At 46.1% G+C, this 17,063-nt stretch overlaps 1 protein-coding gene and 1 long non-coding RNA gene across 2 annotated transcripts in view; one reads left to right on the top strand and one right to left on the bottom strand.

Annotated features, from left to right (window-relative positions):
* The window catches only part of LOC135810736 (uncharacterized), a 64,452-nt gene that overhangs the window by 29,328 nt on the left and 18,061 nt on the right, over window positions 1-17,063 (top strand). The gene's annotated exons all lie outside the window — the stretch shown is intronic.
* LOC135808761 (uncharacterized) lies at window positions 372-16,647 on the bottom strand. Its single transcript, XM_065321988.1, has 14 exons — window positions 16,220-16,647; window positions 10,985-11,052; window positions 10,613-10,734; window positions 9,964-10,087; window positions 9,589-9,743; window positions 8,026-8,173; window positions 7,398-7,448; window positions 6,477-6,707; window positions 5,794-5,919; window positions 4,204-4,358; window positions 2,866-2,920; window positions 2,094-2,193; window positions 1,619-1,644; window positions 372-1,205 (listed from the first exon to the last, which is right to left on the bottom strand). Exons 1-14 carry the CDS (start codon window positions 16,368-16,370, stop codon window positions 1,158-1,160), a joined length of 1,560 nt encoding a protein of 519 aa, XP_065178060.1. The 5' UTR covers window positions 16,371-16,647; the 3' UTR covers window positions 372-1,157.

Genomic DNA, 17,063 nt, shown 5'->3' with positions numbered 1-17,063 from the left:
GATTTGAACCTTGAGCTGAAACAAATCCAGGCTAGGATGGTACAGACAATTATCCGATCAACCAAGTAGACATATTGATCACAAACAGACCAAATCAGACATTTCTAGACTTCACGGTTGCTTTGGGCCAAGCAGTATGACTCGTATGTACATCACCAACCAGAATCAAAATATCAAAATCTGATCAGCACCATGCATGACATCTGCAATCGCACACCCTTCCATTAATTTTCAAGCAAATCCTGCAGTGCTACAGGCAGAGATCTACAAGACGTGCACACTTCCAGCCGGGGCCTCGTGCAGGATAGCTCTGCTGTGTCTACAAAGTATACTGTTACTGAAGGGAACACAATGGCAAACTGGGAGCGGCATCCTTGACGTCTATTTCTTACAAAATGCTCAACAAGTAACTTGTAGGCGATCGGGTATTTCTTACAGTGTCATATTCATGTTTGATGGACTGCTGAATGATGGACATAAGTGAGCTATTGCTCAAGTACTCTGGTGGATAGTGTGAATATACAATAAATTTTAAAAGGTAGATTGAATGTGTAGTGCTCTGATGGGTCAGGGCAGCGACGTCAAAACTCTTAATGAACAAGCAGCATCAACTATAGCAGTATGTAGTATTTAGTAACGGTACAGACCGTGGAAAGGGAATGGACTAAAAAGTAAAGAATCTCACACAGCAGAAAATGCCGCAAATAAATTATTATGAATATTGAAAAATGAAAATGAAGCCATGTCCAGCATGACCTGACGTGAAAATGAGACACTGCACAGAATGCGGCAGTGGAGAGGATCAGGGATAATAAAATTGCACTACAGGATCCAGACCTGAGCTAGGAAATCTCACCCAAACTTGGCCAAGCACGGTAGAAAATGATATCAAGTTACTATCAACAACGTATGTATATGGAAGATAGAATCATGGCTGCAAAAAAAGGTAAACCCAATGTTCTCCAACACGCACTCGCTGTGTCCTATCACCGCACTGCAGTGAAGTGCCCTGGTTTCAAACTTGCACAGGCCAGGCATCATCTTCACAACGCACAGTGAGCCATCACCACACAGGCGAAATAGAGAGTGTGGAACACGGCAGCTGGCTGGCGACACCGCCGTCTTCACAAACACTATTACATGTACTTACTACTGTACTACTGCTGTACAGTCCTCTGCTGTGATGCTGCTACTTGACTGGGGTACTGTCAGAACACAACACACACAGAACACACACAGACCACACACACACACACGCAAGCGGTGTTGGTGCCAGCAGTAGTAGTAACAGCAGCAGAAAAGTAGCAACAGTGTCAGCATGGATACCAGTGTCTAAAGTGCTCTATTGTAGAGAACAGGAGGCATGGCTCGCCTAACACACCGCACAGGATTCACTTGAATCAGCCACAAGCAAATACAAAGCAATGCTTGTAATGTGATCGAAAGCCAGATTATACCTGGTCTGAGAGGACTACTACTGGGCACAACTACAATGAAATCTCTGTATATTGTTGTTCAACTACATACAACTAGCATCTGTATCTGAAGTGCACAGTAAGGCAGTGAACACATCCAGTGAGACGAACAAAAGACAATGCAGACAACAGGAATTACTTACCGGGAATACCAGAGCCAGAAGAACACCTGCACAAACGCACCAACAAAAAAAAAAGAGTCACATCAAAAGGCACATTAATTCTGTCTGGGGTGAAGTCAGGTGTTCGCCCCGAACGCTGCATTTCGCATTGCAAGACAGTTATTTTGAAAATGGAAAAATGGGTTACAGGGTAACTGTTTTCTCTTGTACAACACTAACGTTAGCACGCTGCATGTACTTAGTACGTGTATATATTCCATCAGGCATTGTCTGTTCATAACTACCCAAGTGGAAGGAAAAGGATGGTGAAGAGAATGAGGAAGAGAAGAAAGACAAAGATTCACCAGGAATGAACTGCAAACTCAAGACTCCATACAGTTGACAGCAAAAGTCACCAGTACTACAACTTTGAAGTACTGGTAGTGCACCAAATGTGACACATACATGCACACACACACACATACACACACACTCACACACACACAGCAAGCCTTACCGATGAACTGAAAGCCAGCACATAACGGGATCAAACCAGCATAGCCCAGTTTGCAGATGAGGTTGGATGTCAGAGATGCACCAAGTACTCCTGATATGACCTTCATACAGATTCAAAGTCCAAAGAAAAACAATGCGTGAGATAGTGGAGACGCCATGTCTATGTCCATGTGTGTGGGTGTGTGTGCGCGCTTGTACACCATTAATTTTTACCATCAATCCATTGTCTGCAACTTGTCCTCATCCACATACCGCGGTGTGGTAAGTCAACAAGTGGGATCATTCCCAAGTCCACCCAGAGTCTGGTGGAGGTGTGGGCCAATAGCCAATAGCCAATTGTGAATGGAGTCATCTTTCCCATATTCCTTTTGATTTATCTCCCCTCTCCCGGGGAGGCCCACGTAACCAGGTTCTGGTAGTGAGCAGTGCACACGCATGTGCGTGTGTGCATGCGCGTGTGAGTGAGTGAAAGTGTGTATGTGCATGTGTGAATCTACGTACATTATAGCAACAATGTTATAACAAGAAAGAGGAGGGTCAGGCTTTCCATTGACCTCTTTTCACCTTAACGAATTTAGGCGAGGCATCCTGCAGCTTCATAACTCAAAGAAAAATGGTGAGCACACATGCTCTTTCCGAAACGTCGATAATGATACAGTGAACTGAGTGGTGAATTTGCAGTGTCCGAGGAAAGAGCATGTGAGCTCATCATTTCTCTTTCACGATAAGTCCTGATAATTTAAAAATAGACACTATGCACAACCGGACATTACCTGTGAGGAAAATATCATGCCGTAGTTTGGACCAACAAACTTGTCACCAAACGTCCTATTGACACAAACATTTACAACAGAACCGAGAAGACAGAATATTGCCATGAATAATGCATCCCACAAGAGTTACAAGCTACAGTGGGACTCACTCAGTACGTACTCTGATAACCATGTACACTTGCGTTTATACAGACATTAGTGTCAGGTTCTGCCACACGGTAAACGTACCAAAGTATGTATGGAAACCTCGCCGCGGTACGGGATCAAGTTTCATACGGATTGTTTCATACCGTTTTCCGTGTAAAGCGCTTCACACGGACTGGTCTCCGTGTGAAAACTGAACGGATAGAGTACATGGGGCGGGGAGTTCGAGCATGCTAGAGCATGTTACGCACAGCAGACCCGGCGCAACGTACGAAAAATCCGTGTCAAACTTCACCGCAGTTGACACGGAGTTTGGTACATAGTTCCGTGTAGCAGAACCTCTCTATTGTCCAGGGCACCGGTGAAGTCCTCCATATCGAAGTATGCTTGGCTGAAAAGTAGCTGCGATACTAGGAACACATTCCTGTTCTCCATGTGTGGGTAGGTCTTATCAGAGGTCAACTGTACTCTAATCTAACACTCGATTCAACTGTACTCTACCTATACTCTACCACAGCCATCCACTGTACTCTACCTCAAAGCACAGCAATCCACTGTACTCTAATCTAACAATCGATTCCAAGGATTCCAACAGCTACAGAGGGGACGGCACACACCGAAATGCAGCAAATCATCGTGTCCTGCTTAGTGGTGTATTTCCCACTGGAGACAACGCTACGAACAGCAGTGGTTCAGTACCCGGCGTCATTTCCAATTTTCCATACAGCTTTGTCTTTAAAAGAACAATCTACAGTAAACCCTGGTTTAAGCGACCACCCCATGGTGCAGGCGGTCTTTAGAACCAGGTCCCACAGTGTCTGTGTTGAACTGTCGGTGCATGGAAAAACGGTCGTTAAGAGCAGGTAGTCGCTAAACCCAGAGCTCGCTTACACCAGGTTTTACTGTAGATCCATACGCACAGTCTATCCGAACTATTAGAAGTGTTGAAAAGCCAGCCAACAGGTATAAGCAGCAGTGCGGACTGGATACGCTATACTACAGTGTTGTAGTAGAGGTTGAGTGCAGACAAGAAATTACTCTTGAATGACAAGGAACAACTCTCACGCCTCTACCATTCTGGATGGTGTACAGCGTGCCGTGGATAAGACACCACTTTCCCTGATCCCTGGGCCGATGCACCCGCAGGACACAGCTCAAACACAAACCGTAAACTCTGCTGCAAAGCAGACTTACGTGGCGGTGGCAAAGGGGAACAGGGAGAAGTTTCCGCCCAGGCAGAAGAAGAGCAGTGCCACCCAGATGGCGTAGGCCGCTGGACCAAGATGTGGTGTGAAGTAGAAGGAGCATAGCAGCACAGTGCAGATGGACGTCATGGAGAACATGGCAGTCTGCAGTGGGGGGGGGGGGGGGGGACACAATCATGTAGAAAGAAACAAAGAAAGGGGAAATGCCTCAACAGAGCACACACACAGTACTAAAACATGTAACACACAAATAGTACAATGGCAATATAGGTGTTTGTACCTCATTCCATATTCACCCACATACAATTGGCCATCTACATAAGTGGTGAATATTGCTGAATATTCACCGCTTATATTCACCACTTTTCGATACTTACTGTAAAGAGAGCAGTACTCGGTGCTGCGCTTGATTCCTCTTCAGTCAGCGCACCGGAGCTGTCGAGTGCCCTAGAAAATTTATACGCTAACTTCCGTAAACAGGACTTTTCTGAGTACAAACGAAATTCCTTGCTTGCCATTGTCGCTGGATCCGCATGTGACCAGGTGCTGACAAGTCATCAGCCAACAGTGAGCATCTTCACAGACGGAGCGTTCCAGCGAGCAAACAAGGTTTTGGACGCTCAACATGTCAATGGCCCGATGATGGCGGATCAAGCGGCAAGCCAGGAATTTTGTTTGTACTCAGAACAGCCCTGTTCACGGACGTTAGCGTAGAATTTTCCTAGGGCACACAACAGCTCCGAAGCGCTGCCTGAAAAGAAAAGAAGTGAGGGTAGAATCGCTTGGCTCGCTGTTTATAAACCGACTCCCGAATTGGCGCGATGATCGCGGATTGGTCAAATCTTCGCATCGAAACGGACGATGATTGGCTCCCGTCAAGCACGAGTGTGTTCTCCATGGTGATTGGCGCGAGTGTGTTCTCCAAGGTCGTCACCTCCCATGCCACATGCACCAGTATGTGTACAGGATCGATTGAACAAGATTCTGAACACGCCGCTCTTCGATTCATGCAAGAACACGCCAGTCGGTTTACGATACTGAAGCAACAGCGACTTGCGTTAGTTCTGCGTACACGTACATGTATGACCAACGTGACTCGTTTGTTGGGCTTTAGGGACGATAGGGTGAATATGGAGAGGTATAAGTCTAATATTACCTTCAGCCTCGTGAATATGGGCAAATATTCACTAGTTATACAAACCTCGGCTTCGACTTGGTTTGTATACTAGTGGATATTCGCCCATATTCACTTCGGCTTCAGGTAATATTATATACAAAATTATGGTGGTTTCTTGAACTTTCTTCCATAGGGAGCCGTGCAGCATGCTACATGCACCACCAATGGATCAATGCATAACTGTAAAAAAATACATGTGAGTGAGAATACAGGCCTGAGGGGTGAAGTGCTAGTCAACATGGGTAGATGCTGACAAAGTACTGCAGCAGCAAAGCTGAACGCGATACTAGTACTCATACTTGAACATATGCATGTTCTACACCGCACTGATGAGGTTCTTCAAAGTTCGAAGTTCCGACAATTCCAAAAAACCAAAGCCAATCCTGCTTGCACGGTTCTCACCCTGTACGAGTAGCGGTCGGCGATAAATCCCCAGAAGATGCGAGCAAAGGCATTGAATGGTGATGCAATTGTGCCCACGTTGGCCAGGAAATGATCACTGCCAATGTGCACAGACTGGCCGAACGCCTGCAGGAAACACAAAGAAAAGTTCAATCCTGCACTACCAAGAGCAAACAGCACTGTTCTATCATACACAGTGCAAACGTTCCATCTGAACATGGGTTTGCTGTGTCTTCTGGTGAAAGACACAGATAAATTCAATCCTGCACCACCAAAGAGCAAACAACAATGTCGGATCATACACAGTGCAACGGTTCCATCTGAACACAGGGTTTGCTGTGTCTTCTGTACCAATCCCAGACAGGCTAACGTTACAGGGCAGCATGCCGGGGATGCTGAGATTGGGAGTGGGTATAGACGGGCCATCCGCTATCTGTGTGCACCTGTGCGTATATGTAAGGTGATTCAAGCATGAGTCGCTTGATTTTTCTCCACTGACCCGTGTAAGGTGATGTGGAAAAAGCCTGGCAACTTATTAAACAATGGTATTGGCAACTCACAAGCGTGACATCTTCACGGGGAGAAAATCTACCAAACACCACCCAAAGAGTTTGTTCAGATACAACACAAGGAATTCTGCTTGAATTCAATAACCAGTAGCCAATGCTAACTATAGGGCTGACCTTGTACAGCGTAGCCACATAGGTAACTGCTTGTCCATTGACCAAGAACGTCAGCCACAGGATAGCAAAAAGCCAAGTGGGAACGGCACGCTTCGGTGACAAGTCCTCGCCGAAGAACGACCGACTCGTGGCCGGCCGGTGAATGGGTCCCATCTTGACGCGAGAGCAGCCACAGTTGAGGTCGATCTGGTAGCGAGGGGCGCTATCCAGTGCCCCTGAAGTCGACTCAGACTATCAGTAATAGGAATAGCACACAACAACAACAACAAAAACAGCTGGAAATCATTGTCGAGAACTACCGTTCACGAATATTTGAAATACATATAAATTTAGTGTTCACGTCTTACTTGAACTTCCTGTAGTTTCAGTCTGCAACTCCGTCGTCTTTATCCTTTTCTAACTCAGTCTTTCCATTATCTGACAGTGGTGCTCTCACTCTAGCTAGGTGCAAGCACCCTCCGCCAGACGCGAACTACATTCTTATTTCTCTAAAGTCTCTCAAATTTATTTCTTCGCGTTCACTTTCGTTCTGCAGTTTATTTATTTATTTATTTTGTCCAGCAGACATCGGATAAAACAACAAGATATTCAGAATGACAGCAGATTGCATAGAAAGTCAGTTCCCGGCGCTCGTCGACCTACAAACTGTGCTTGGTAATGACATCAAGTGGGACTGGGCTGGCCAGTGAGAGAGAGAGAGCGCTCAGCCCAGTCACAGTGCACGGCACACACATCACACTCGCACGAAGCCCTTTCCTTTTCGCCAGTCGGGACTGGTTCCCGCATTTGCATACTGGATCAAATCAAGGACAGAACGCATGCACCTGGAACAGTATAGCAGGAGATAAAGTGCGGCTGAGATACAAAACAAATGATCATCCAGAACAGCAGTAAGATAAGAATGGATGCAGCTTGACTCACCGATTCCATAACATCTCCTATTGGTTCCTCGGCACTGACCTTCTTATAGCCCTGGTGGGACAAGAGAACACGAATGTATACACTTGACAGGACCCTGACAGTTCACATTGTTCATACAGACAATCTCAACCTTTCCCAGATAGCGATCAAGTACTGTCGCAACAGAGCCACAATGATCTATAACACCCACATGCCTTGGCACTAAAGTTCCAAACCATACACACGACACGGTATACCAATTGCCATTATGCAGCAAACAAACCTCGCAGTGACTGACCCGCAGTGCTTACCCCAAGGCGACCAGTCACCTCATCTAGGTCACTAAGGTGGCAATGTAGCTCACACACTGCATAACCTATGCAGGATACCTGTATGAGGTATGCATATCTGGGGCATGGCTTGGGGGATGACTAAAGAGCACGAGTTGAGCCATGCAACACACCATACAACGAATTGAAATATGAGGCCAGCACTTTGCACTGTGCAACGCTAGCAGACATGCCATTCACACACACACACAGGCAGACACTGCACAGCGCTGGCTGACACACCCTCCATGCACACGTACACGCTATGCAGAGCAGGCTGACACAGTGTTCCTACGCTACACATTCTGGACACTACCTACCTGTGCCTCAGGCTCTGCTTCCGGAGGATTGGACAGCAACAGACAGCCTACAATCTGCATGCACGCGTAGATCAACCCCAGCAGCAAGAAGCAATGGGGCACGCGCTCCAGTAGCTCGGCTTGCTTCGGATCCTTGCCACCAAAGTAGCTGCACCGGAGGAAAGGCAAAACAGAGCGAGTGGAATCAACTAAGTAAGGTACATGTCAACATGTGTTCATGTGATTATTGTTTTAAGAGAGTTGTACAACAATGTTTCATTGGTTCTGGTCGCATGTATTTCACTTGAAGAGAGTGAGAGCACGAGAAACTGGCTGGTGATATTCCCTACAATACAATGTCTGTGGTTAAGACCCTGAAGGTACTTCCTCCGTATACAAAAACTTCGTGACTTTTTTGAACGGTGTTTTTGAGCAAGAACCTGCTCCACGAACGGCGCCAAAGGCTGTCATCGACAACCCACGTCCATGTCGAGGTGAGTTTGGTTGATCCCGAACAGATTCTCCACGTACGCCATGCGTGTGAGGACGTTGCCGATAGAAACTCAAGAGTCAAATGAAAAAAAACTAACACTTACTTGCTCGAAACTGACACAGTGCACTAGTGACGAAGTGTAGCTCGTGGCTGGAACACGGAGTCACGCGGCACTCGCTGCCCTGAAACTGGCCTGGCTCGTTTTCTGGTACTTGCGGTGCGCGGTCCCATAACTACGCAGCGTGAGAACATCGATTTGTTTCGGTCGCACGGCAAGATGAAACATTTCAGTCGTCGTGCAACCAGCGCAGACTCAGGATCAGAATGTCGATGGCCTGGCTTTCTTCGCCTCTCTCCAGTCGGGCGCCTCCTTTGTCGCCAAGGGGAATCGCAGGGACCTCCTCGAAGCCATTGTAGAATGCTTCGGAGGATTATCCTGGCGAGAAAATGCGAAGCGTGTGGATGTGCTTGTACGACTCGTTTCACGGCATAACGGAGGTTGCGGGTTGGAACAACTGAATATAGTTGACACCGATTCGTACACAGCTCTAGAGATGAAGAGGACGTTGCCAATGTCCAGCGTCGGATCATCACTGCAGGTGACAAGAATCTGAACGAAATGCGAGCGGAAGCAGCGACTGTTGACGATGCGGAGTCAGCGTCGTCAGGTGACAATGACATGAGCGACGAAGACTCTGAAAAAACTCAATCTCATTCGTCTGAATTGCTTTTTTCTTTGTATATAGCTTGTAAACAGGTTAGACAATGCCACGAGTGTTATTCCAAGTCAAACGAAACAATTTCAGAGCTGTGCGCAGCTTCCAAAAAAAGTCACGAAGTTTTTGTATACGGAGGAAGTAGTTAGAAGTCTTTCTTGTGCTCACAACACTGTACCTTCGCAAATATAGGACAGCATTGCAAGGAGGAAATTCTCCTTTAGCCCGCGGAGACAAGTCGCCTGATGATTGCAGTGTGCAAGAAACTCTGTAAACCTCCTTTGAGTCTTTTGTGTGAAGGATAGCATTATAGATAGATTCAATGTGCTTATTAGTCAGACTGAGTGTTGCTTCGAAGCCCACAGCGGTGCTTACCTCTCTTCTTTACCGCAGGAGCCGTGCTCATGCACTGACACCTTGAGATTGTGCGGATTGATGTACTTGGTCTGCACCTGGTCAAAGATCAGTGCACCGGCGCCGAAGCCAGCCACCACTATGCCATTGGCAAAGCCACGGTGGCTAGGCATCCACTACGGGCAGAGATCAGACAAACCAACAACAACAACAACAACAACAACAACAACAACAACAACAACAACAACAACAACAAACAAAAACAAGCTCAGAATGAAGGAGGAAGACTGTATATAAGTCAAGAAGTTCACCACTTTTCGGAGGCAGGGATACTCGAGCAATACAGGAGATCCAGCATAGCTTGGCAGAGAAGAAGTCATTCGGCCATGCACTCACCCTCATCGCACAGCTCAGCGGGTTGACGTACGCCAGGCCCACACCGAGGCCAAACATCAACCCGTACGTGGCACAGAGGGCATAAAAGTTGACGATGGCAAAGTACGACAGGGCCACACCACCACTGCACAGAGACAGTATAGGCACACAGATACACAGACAGACAGACAGACAGACAGACACGCACACACACACATTGCTCAAGTGCATACATGATCAAGGGGGTATACATGTACTAGTACTGTACCATTCGCCGCGAGCATACATGCATGCCTATGCACATGTCCATGTGTGGGAGTGTGTGTGTGTGTGTGTGCAATGTCATAGAAGCCCACATATCGGGTATGTGTGTGTTGCCATGCATGTATGTATGTGTGTGTGTGTGTGTGCGTGTGTGTGTGTGTGAGAGAGAGAGAGAGAGAGAGAGAGAGAGAGAGAGAGAGAGAGAGAGAGAGAGAGAGAGAGAGAGAGAGAGAGAGAGAGAGAGAGAGAGAGAGAGAGAGAGAGAGAGAGAGAGAGAGAGAGAGAGAGAGAGAGAGAGAGAGAGAGAGAGAGAGAGAGAGAGAGAGAGAGGAAGAGACAAAAGAAAACAAAATAATGATCACAGATGCTGTACACATTGTAATCAAAATAAACAGACGCGGCTCACCTGCTAAGAAGGGAACCGATCAGAGTTGTCCAGCGTGGTCCAATCAATCTACCAAGGATGCCACCAAAATACATACTACTGCCCTGGCCTATGATAGCACAGGCATATATCCACACTGACGTCTACATGCACAAGGAACCAAGGAAAGAAATTCCCTTTTAGACAATTGTTTTAACCTGAAAATCATAAATATATACCCATTTTGCACGCACACACACATACACAGATGGTAAACCACAGACAGGAGTGTATGCGCTTGCATCGCCTCCTTAGATGCTACAACTCCTTGGGTGGCATGTGTACATGAATCAGACAATAACACAGCAGCAAATCATGAGCCAGTCAACAGACCCAGTTCAATGATGCACTTACCCCATAGGTGATGTCTTTCTGTTGTCCATGCTCTCTGATATAGGATGTGATGTATGGGCTCATATTACCTGCACACGCCAAACAAGAGCAAGCAGCAGTTGGATAACAATGGAAGGAGTTCACGCCAAACAAGAGCAAGCAGCAGTTGGATAGCAATGGAAGGAGTTCACGCCAAACAGAGCAAGCAGCAGTTGGATAGCAATGGAAGGAGTTCACGCCAAACAAGAGCAAGCAGCAGTTGGATAGCAATGGAAGGAGTTCACGCCAAACAAGAGCAAGCAGCAGGTGGATAACAATGGAAGGAGTTCACGCCAAACAAGAGCAAGCGGCAGTTGGATAACAATGACATGGAAGGAGTTCACGCCAAACAAGAGCAAGCAGCAGTTGGATAGCAATGGAAGGAGTTCGCGCCAAACAAGAGCAAGCAGCAGGTGGATAACAATGGAAGGAGTTGTTGTTGTTTGTTTATTTAGAGTCGAAGAACAAACAGGCAAATTTGCCTAATTACATGATATCAACTAGAAAGGAGAATAAAGTATAAAAGGCCAGTGAAGGTAATGATACTGAGTAGAGTGGGTAATGATACTGAGTAGAGTGGGTAATGATACTGAGTAGAGTGGGTAATGATACTGAGTAGAGTGGGTAATGATACTGAGTAGAGTGGGTAATGATACTGAGTAGAGTGGGTAATGATACTGAGTAGAGTGGGTAATGATACTGAGTAGAGTGGGTAATGAAGGTAATGATACTGAGTAGAGTGGGTAGTGAAGGTAATGATACTGAGTAGAGTGGGTAATAAAGTATTACATTGTAAAAGCCAGTTAGGCCAGTAAAGGAAATAATAATACAGCGGACAGTGGCATTACTGAAAAGCAGCATGTGCTGGGAGGGATCGCATGAATCGGTGGTACTGTGGGATTTTCCTGATGTCGGGCTGGAGCCTGTTCCACAGTGATACACATTGGAATGAGGCAGAATGTGTGCCAGTGGATGTCTTTAATAGTGACTGGAAATTTAAGTGCTCGATTTCCCTGACTACGTGTAGCACGGCCAGCATTAAGAGGACTGAACATATCGGTAAGCAATGTGCTGCATTTACCCTGAAGGCAGCGCCAAGTGAAGCCAAGGAGCTTGTGGCAGTACATAACTTCTAGCGAGTGCAATCGCAATTAGCAATACAGCGGCGCAGATGGGGGTGCAAATGGAGCGTTGTAAACACAGCGGACTGCGCGCTTGAGTAGACGCTCTAGGCGCTCGAGCTGATGTGAGGTGAAGCCAGCAGAGAAACAGTTGCTAGCATACAGGAAGTCAGGAAGGATCAGGGACTTCAGGTACGTGATGCGGCACAGGAGGGGCATGCAGCGCCTGTTTCTAAACAGGACAGCTATTTTACAGGCAGCTCGTGTGGCGATCTGATTGACCATTGTGGTCCACTTGAGATCTTGGTCCATGTGGACACCAAGATACTTTGCGGATTCTACTTGTGCCAGTTGAACTCCAGAGCACATGACGCTGACACGAGGATTCACAGAACGATGGGTAGGGATGAACAAAATCTGGGTTTTACTCTCGTTTAAGTACCAGGTTCCTGCTGGCAAGCCATCTGGCCAGGTGTGTAACTGCAGAAGACATACTACGTTCCAGCTGATGTTTGTCCCTGCTACTAATATAGAGCATGATGAGTTCACGCCAAACAAGAGCAAGCAGCAGTTGGATAACAATGGAAGGAGTTCTCTGAAGGCAGTACAGTAATACTGTATACTTCGAGTAATATAATACGCAACACCACACTCATACACACATACTGTGTAAAATCCAGCACCGCAGTCACACACACACACCACACACACACACACACACACACACACACACACACACACACACACACACACACCACCACACACACCACACACACACATATACACACACACACACACACACACACACACACACACACAAACTGTGCAACATTCAGCACCATAGCCACTGTGTAATATCCAGCACCACCGCAGCAGATCAGAAACTACGCAATGCCCCAGCTGCTTCTCCAGTCCGTGGCTACGTAGTTTACGGGTATCTCTCAGTGCCAGACCCCATATGCAGAGTTGCATACTCTTAGGGCTAAGGACACTTGCTACTGGTCACACACACCCAGTACACACTGCTAATACTGCGCAGGGCTCCGCTGACCCAAGTGATTGCTGATGGAAATAGGACCGCGATCTACCTTTCTATGGCAGACCATGAGCACGAGCTGTCCAGCTGCAGAAAGCCTTTACGGTGAGCAATTAATGGTTCGCCGACTGCCATTCTCCTGTAGATCTCCAAGGCCAGCAAGTCAAAAGCAGAAGGTTGAGTAGTTCTCCTTGAACTTCATTCACATTCTTCATCATTTGTGAGAACTAGACCTGGTCTAGTGAGAAGGCATTATACTGCCTGTAATTCTGGTGAAGTAAAATAAAGTAACAACAACAACAACTTCCAAAGGACCTCAAAATAGTTCTCAAAAAGCGAGTCACTATAATTATATCATGTTCTTTTTGTACAGTTGCCACTATGATTACAGTAGTCCATGCCAAGAGATGCAGAGGCGCAGAGGTTGCTCAATGTACTTGTATCTTGATCTTACAAAAGCTTTTAACAAGTATTCAAAACATGCTGGGGTGTGCGTGGAGCTGGTGTTCTGAGCGAGTGTGGATGCTGGAGCACTGAGTAGTATGTGAGTGCACGGTAATCTTGTTTCAAGCCAAGCCAAGTGCCATGTAAGGTCCGGATGGTCATTTTTAACATTAGGCACCTTCGCACCACGCGTACGGATACGAAACGAATGCTGATTGGTCGCCTGGGTTCGAGGATTCGCCAGAGTCCCTCATGAGGGCTTTTTTCATGAAAGGAAGCATCTTCACTCGTAGATCGCTCCGAATCCGTTAGGTACACATTTTTTCGCCAGGTACACATTTTTTCTTTGATTCCATGATCCATGCATGTGTATGTGTAAACACGCGTACGCCAAGATACCGGCCATATTCGTAGTTACCTTGGAAATTAGCATGACGACTCGCGAAACCTGAATCTCTTTTCAACGAAACGAGCACGGGCCGAATCAAACTTTCGTTTCGCAGCAAATGCGAAAGGTCCCTAGTTTCACAAATCAGACCACCTCGGAGATCAGACCACTCTGTCGGTCCGAACGGCTGTCGCAATTCTGATGTTCCACTGTACATGTACATGCACCATGTGTTCTACTGTACGCTCATACCGAAGTTACTGCACTTCGGTCTACTGGCACCCTTTGGGTGAGCTTAAGTGGAAATATTACTACTCTTGTGTTACTTTTAGTAGAAATAGTGACATCAAGTGCCATATTGCTGGCATTTCGGCATCAAAACGTACATGATTCAGAGTTAGGCCACCCTTTCTTTTTTCGTTGTTTAACGTCCGCGCCCGCGTACCTTTTTGCCTCAGACTGGAAAAAAAACAAGAAAGTAGTAGTACCAATAATATGCGAAGTAACACTGTTAGTTGTAAATACATGATTCTGTAGTTTCACAGTGTGCCGATCATGACCTTAAACTTATAATCTTGCCTCCCGGGCATTATTATCTCTCCTTTATTCACTTCTTTCGAAGGCGATAAGCCAGACCCACCGGGAAATATTTCCATGGGTGGGACAGCAAAAAGAAAGTGAAAAAACAAACAAAAATAAATAAATAAATAAAACCTAAAAACCAAAGGGACAAGAAATAGTTGAAGGAAGAGGAAGAAAGGAAAGAAACTCAATCCGAACTCCAACATCAAAACAATAATAAAGAATTTGCAGCGACAGGCAAAATACATCAACCAATGAAGGGAGTAACAAAGGAAATATCAGTCTTTATCAGTCGTTATTCAAGTCTCTTAGCTATTGAACATGCAAACGCAGCAGAGGTGCATCTACATGTTAAGGATAGTTCTTAGTATTTTTAATCGAACCTTGTATAGCCTCCTGTTGTACAATAGCCAGGTCTCCTCCCTGCACAGTCCGGAGGCATTGAGGAGTCTCCCTCACCAAGCCTCCCAGGGCACCGACAACCACAGGGACCACGTCAACCTGGGTGAGGGACCAAATCCTCGAAATCTCCCGCTTCAAATCATAATATTTCGAGCGCTTTTCAGCCATTTTCTTATTGATGTTGTTCTCACCAGGAACGCTGATGTCTATAATGTAGGGTTATTATTATTATTATTATTATTATTATTATTCCACAATCACGATGACATAGTGCCAATAAGCATGTGATGCGGGCGATTTTAAGCAGCCATGGTGGGGACAACTGAGAAAAAGAAGGAGAAAAAAAGAGAAAAGAAAACAAAACAAAAGAAGTACTATAGGAACCTGGAGAGAGCAGTATGAAGATTAGGCTAGCATGCCTTTGTCTTGTGTTCTTTTTCTTTTTTTCATGACATGCTAACTCCATGCTATGTACCTGTTTTGTTGGATTCATCAGGCATGTGCTCCAATGTACCATCAAAGAGTGTTGTTCTATGCCTGCAAGTGCCGTTAGACCCAGAAATATTGTATATATCACATGCTTTACTGGTCAAAATGTTTGATTGGGGTTTCCAGTTTTTGGAATGGGTTTTGTTTTTTTTCCGCCCTCCCGCATACCTTTTCGCGAAAAAAAGGACGTTAAACAATGAATTAACAAAGGGTGGCCTTACAGACATTTCAAAGCAATCATGGACAGTGCCCGGTCCCGAACCTGGCGGAAAAACCGGGCACGAGCGCACATGCACCATGTCTTCCAGTGTATAAACTGCACTATCCCCTGTGATGCCTGCATTGATAAAATTGCTTGTAAGTAAAAGTGCACTTGAAACCCATGTTATGATAATGAAAACATGAGAGTTCATTCTTGTAGGCGGTATATTCTTTTACACGACCACCACGCTATAACCAATACGCACTGTAGTACTGTACTTGTAGTAGCTAGTGCCAGAAAGATTCCAAGAAATCACTTGGGGTTTACACCATGCCCAGCGCAAACGTGGTAGAAAGAGTGTAGCAGTGATGAATGACTAGTGATTTGTTGGGATTTGTTGCAACCAACTGTACCTTTGATGCTGCGACGAACTTGGACATTTGTCAATATTATTATTACTTTAGATCGCGGAAGACCTACCCTATTACATGTACTAGTATAATTATTGTGCTGAGATAACACAATATCCAGACCAGTCTGGAAATAAGCTTACCAAATGTGTATACAGTCCCTAAGGTGAGGTGCACCAGCGCTCCACCGAACACAGCCAGCCAAGCTCTCCATTGCCGCAGCTCGGATTTGGGTTTCTGTGCGGGCCGCCCTTCAGTCATCATGAAAGACAGGCGTGCTCCAGTGAACGACATACAGACCTACAACGAACGGAAGTAAGTTCATGGGGTCATACTATTGATAATAATAGTAAATGGCTAAATGCTGGGTCTTCTTTCAAACAACTGTTGTGTGACTTCCAGTGACTTCGCTACCATGGGCTTTTATTTCATTACAAGCAGACGTTATGGTTGTGCTGGAAGTAACTCGCGCTGCCAAAAGATCAATAACATTCCTTGATCCTTCCCCACATCTAGTTTTCGTCGGGAAGGACTTCGGTTTTTTTGAAAAAAGCAGCACCGCGCACATCACGTCAGGATACGGGATGTACCGTATTGTACGTCGTTGACTTGTTTCTTCTACAATGACGTTTGCATCCATGCACGTGAGACGTGACCTGTGGGCTCAGGGCTGCAGCGCTGATGGAGTGCATGCATGGCATATGCGTTGTGCAGGGTAGACCCAGACTGCCGGCTTTCGGCAAAATATCGAAGTATTGAAAGAGCGGAAATTGCCGGCAAAATCGGAGGAAAATATCGAGATGTTGGGTAAAATCGATGCCTGATACTTGGATTTCCTCTTACCCGTTCAGCAGGACCAGGACACACTGCCCAGGACAAGATCAGGTTACCGAAATATCACTGGGATTCACTGTGGATCGACATGATTTTGGAAGAACTCAGGGACACGTGCTTGGAAACCCGTGTTGAGAAACCGACCCTGCAATT

This window comes from Sycon ciliatum, chromosome 2, assembly GCF_964019385.1.
Source record: "Sycon ciliatum chromosome 2, ocSycCili1.1, whole genome shotgun sequence".
NCBI lineage: Eukaryota > Metazoa > Porifera > Calcarea > Leucosolenida > Sycettidae > Sycon > Sycon ciliatum.
This window is presented reverse-complemented; position numbering and strand designations above follow the sequence as displayed.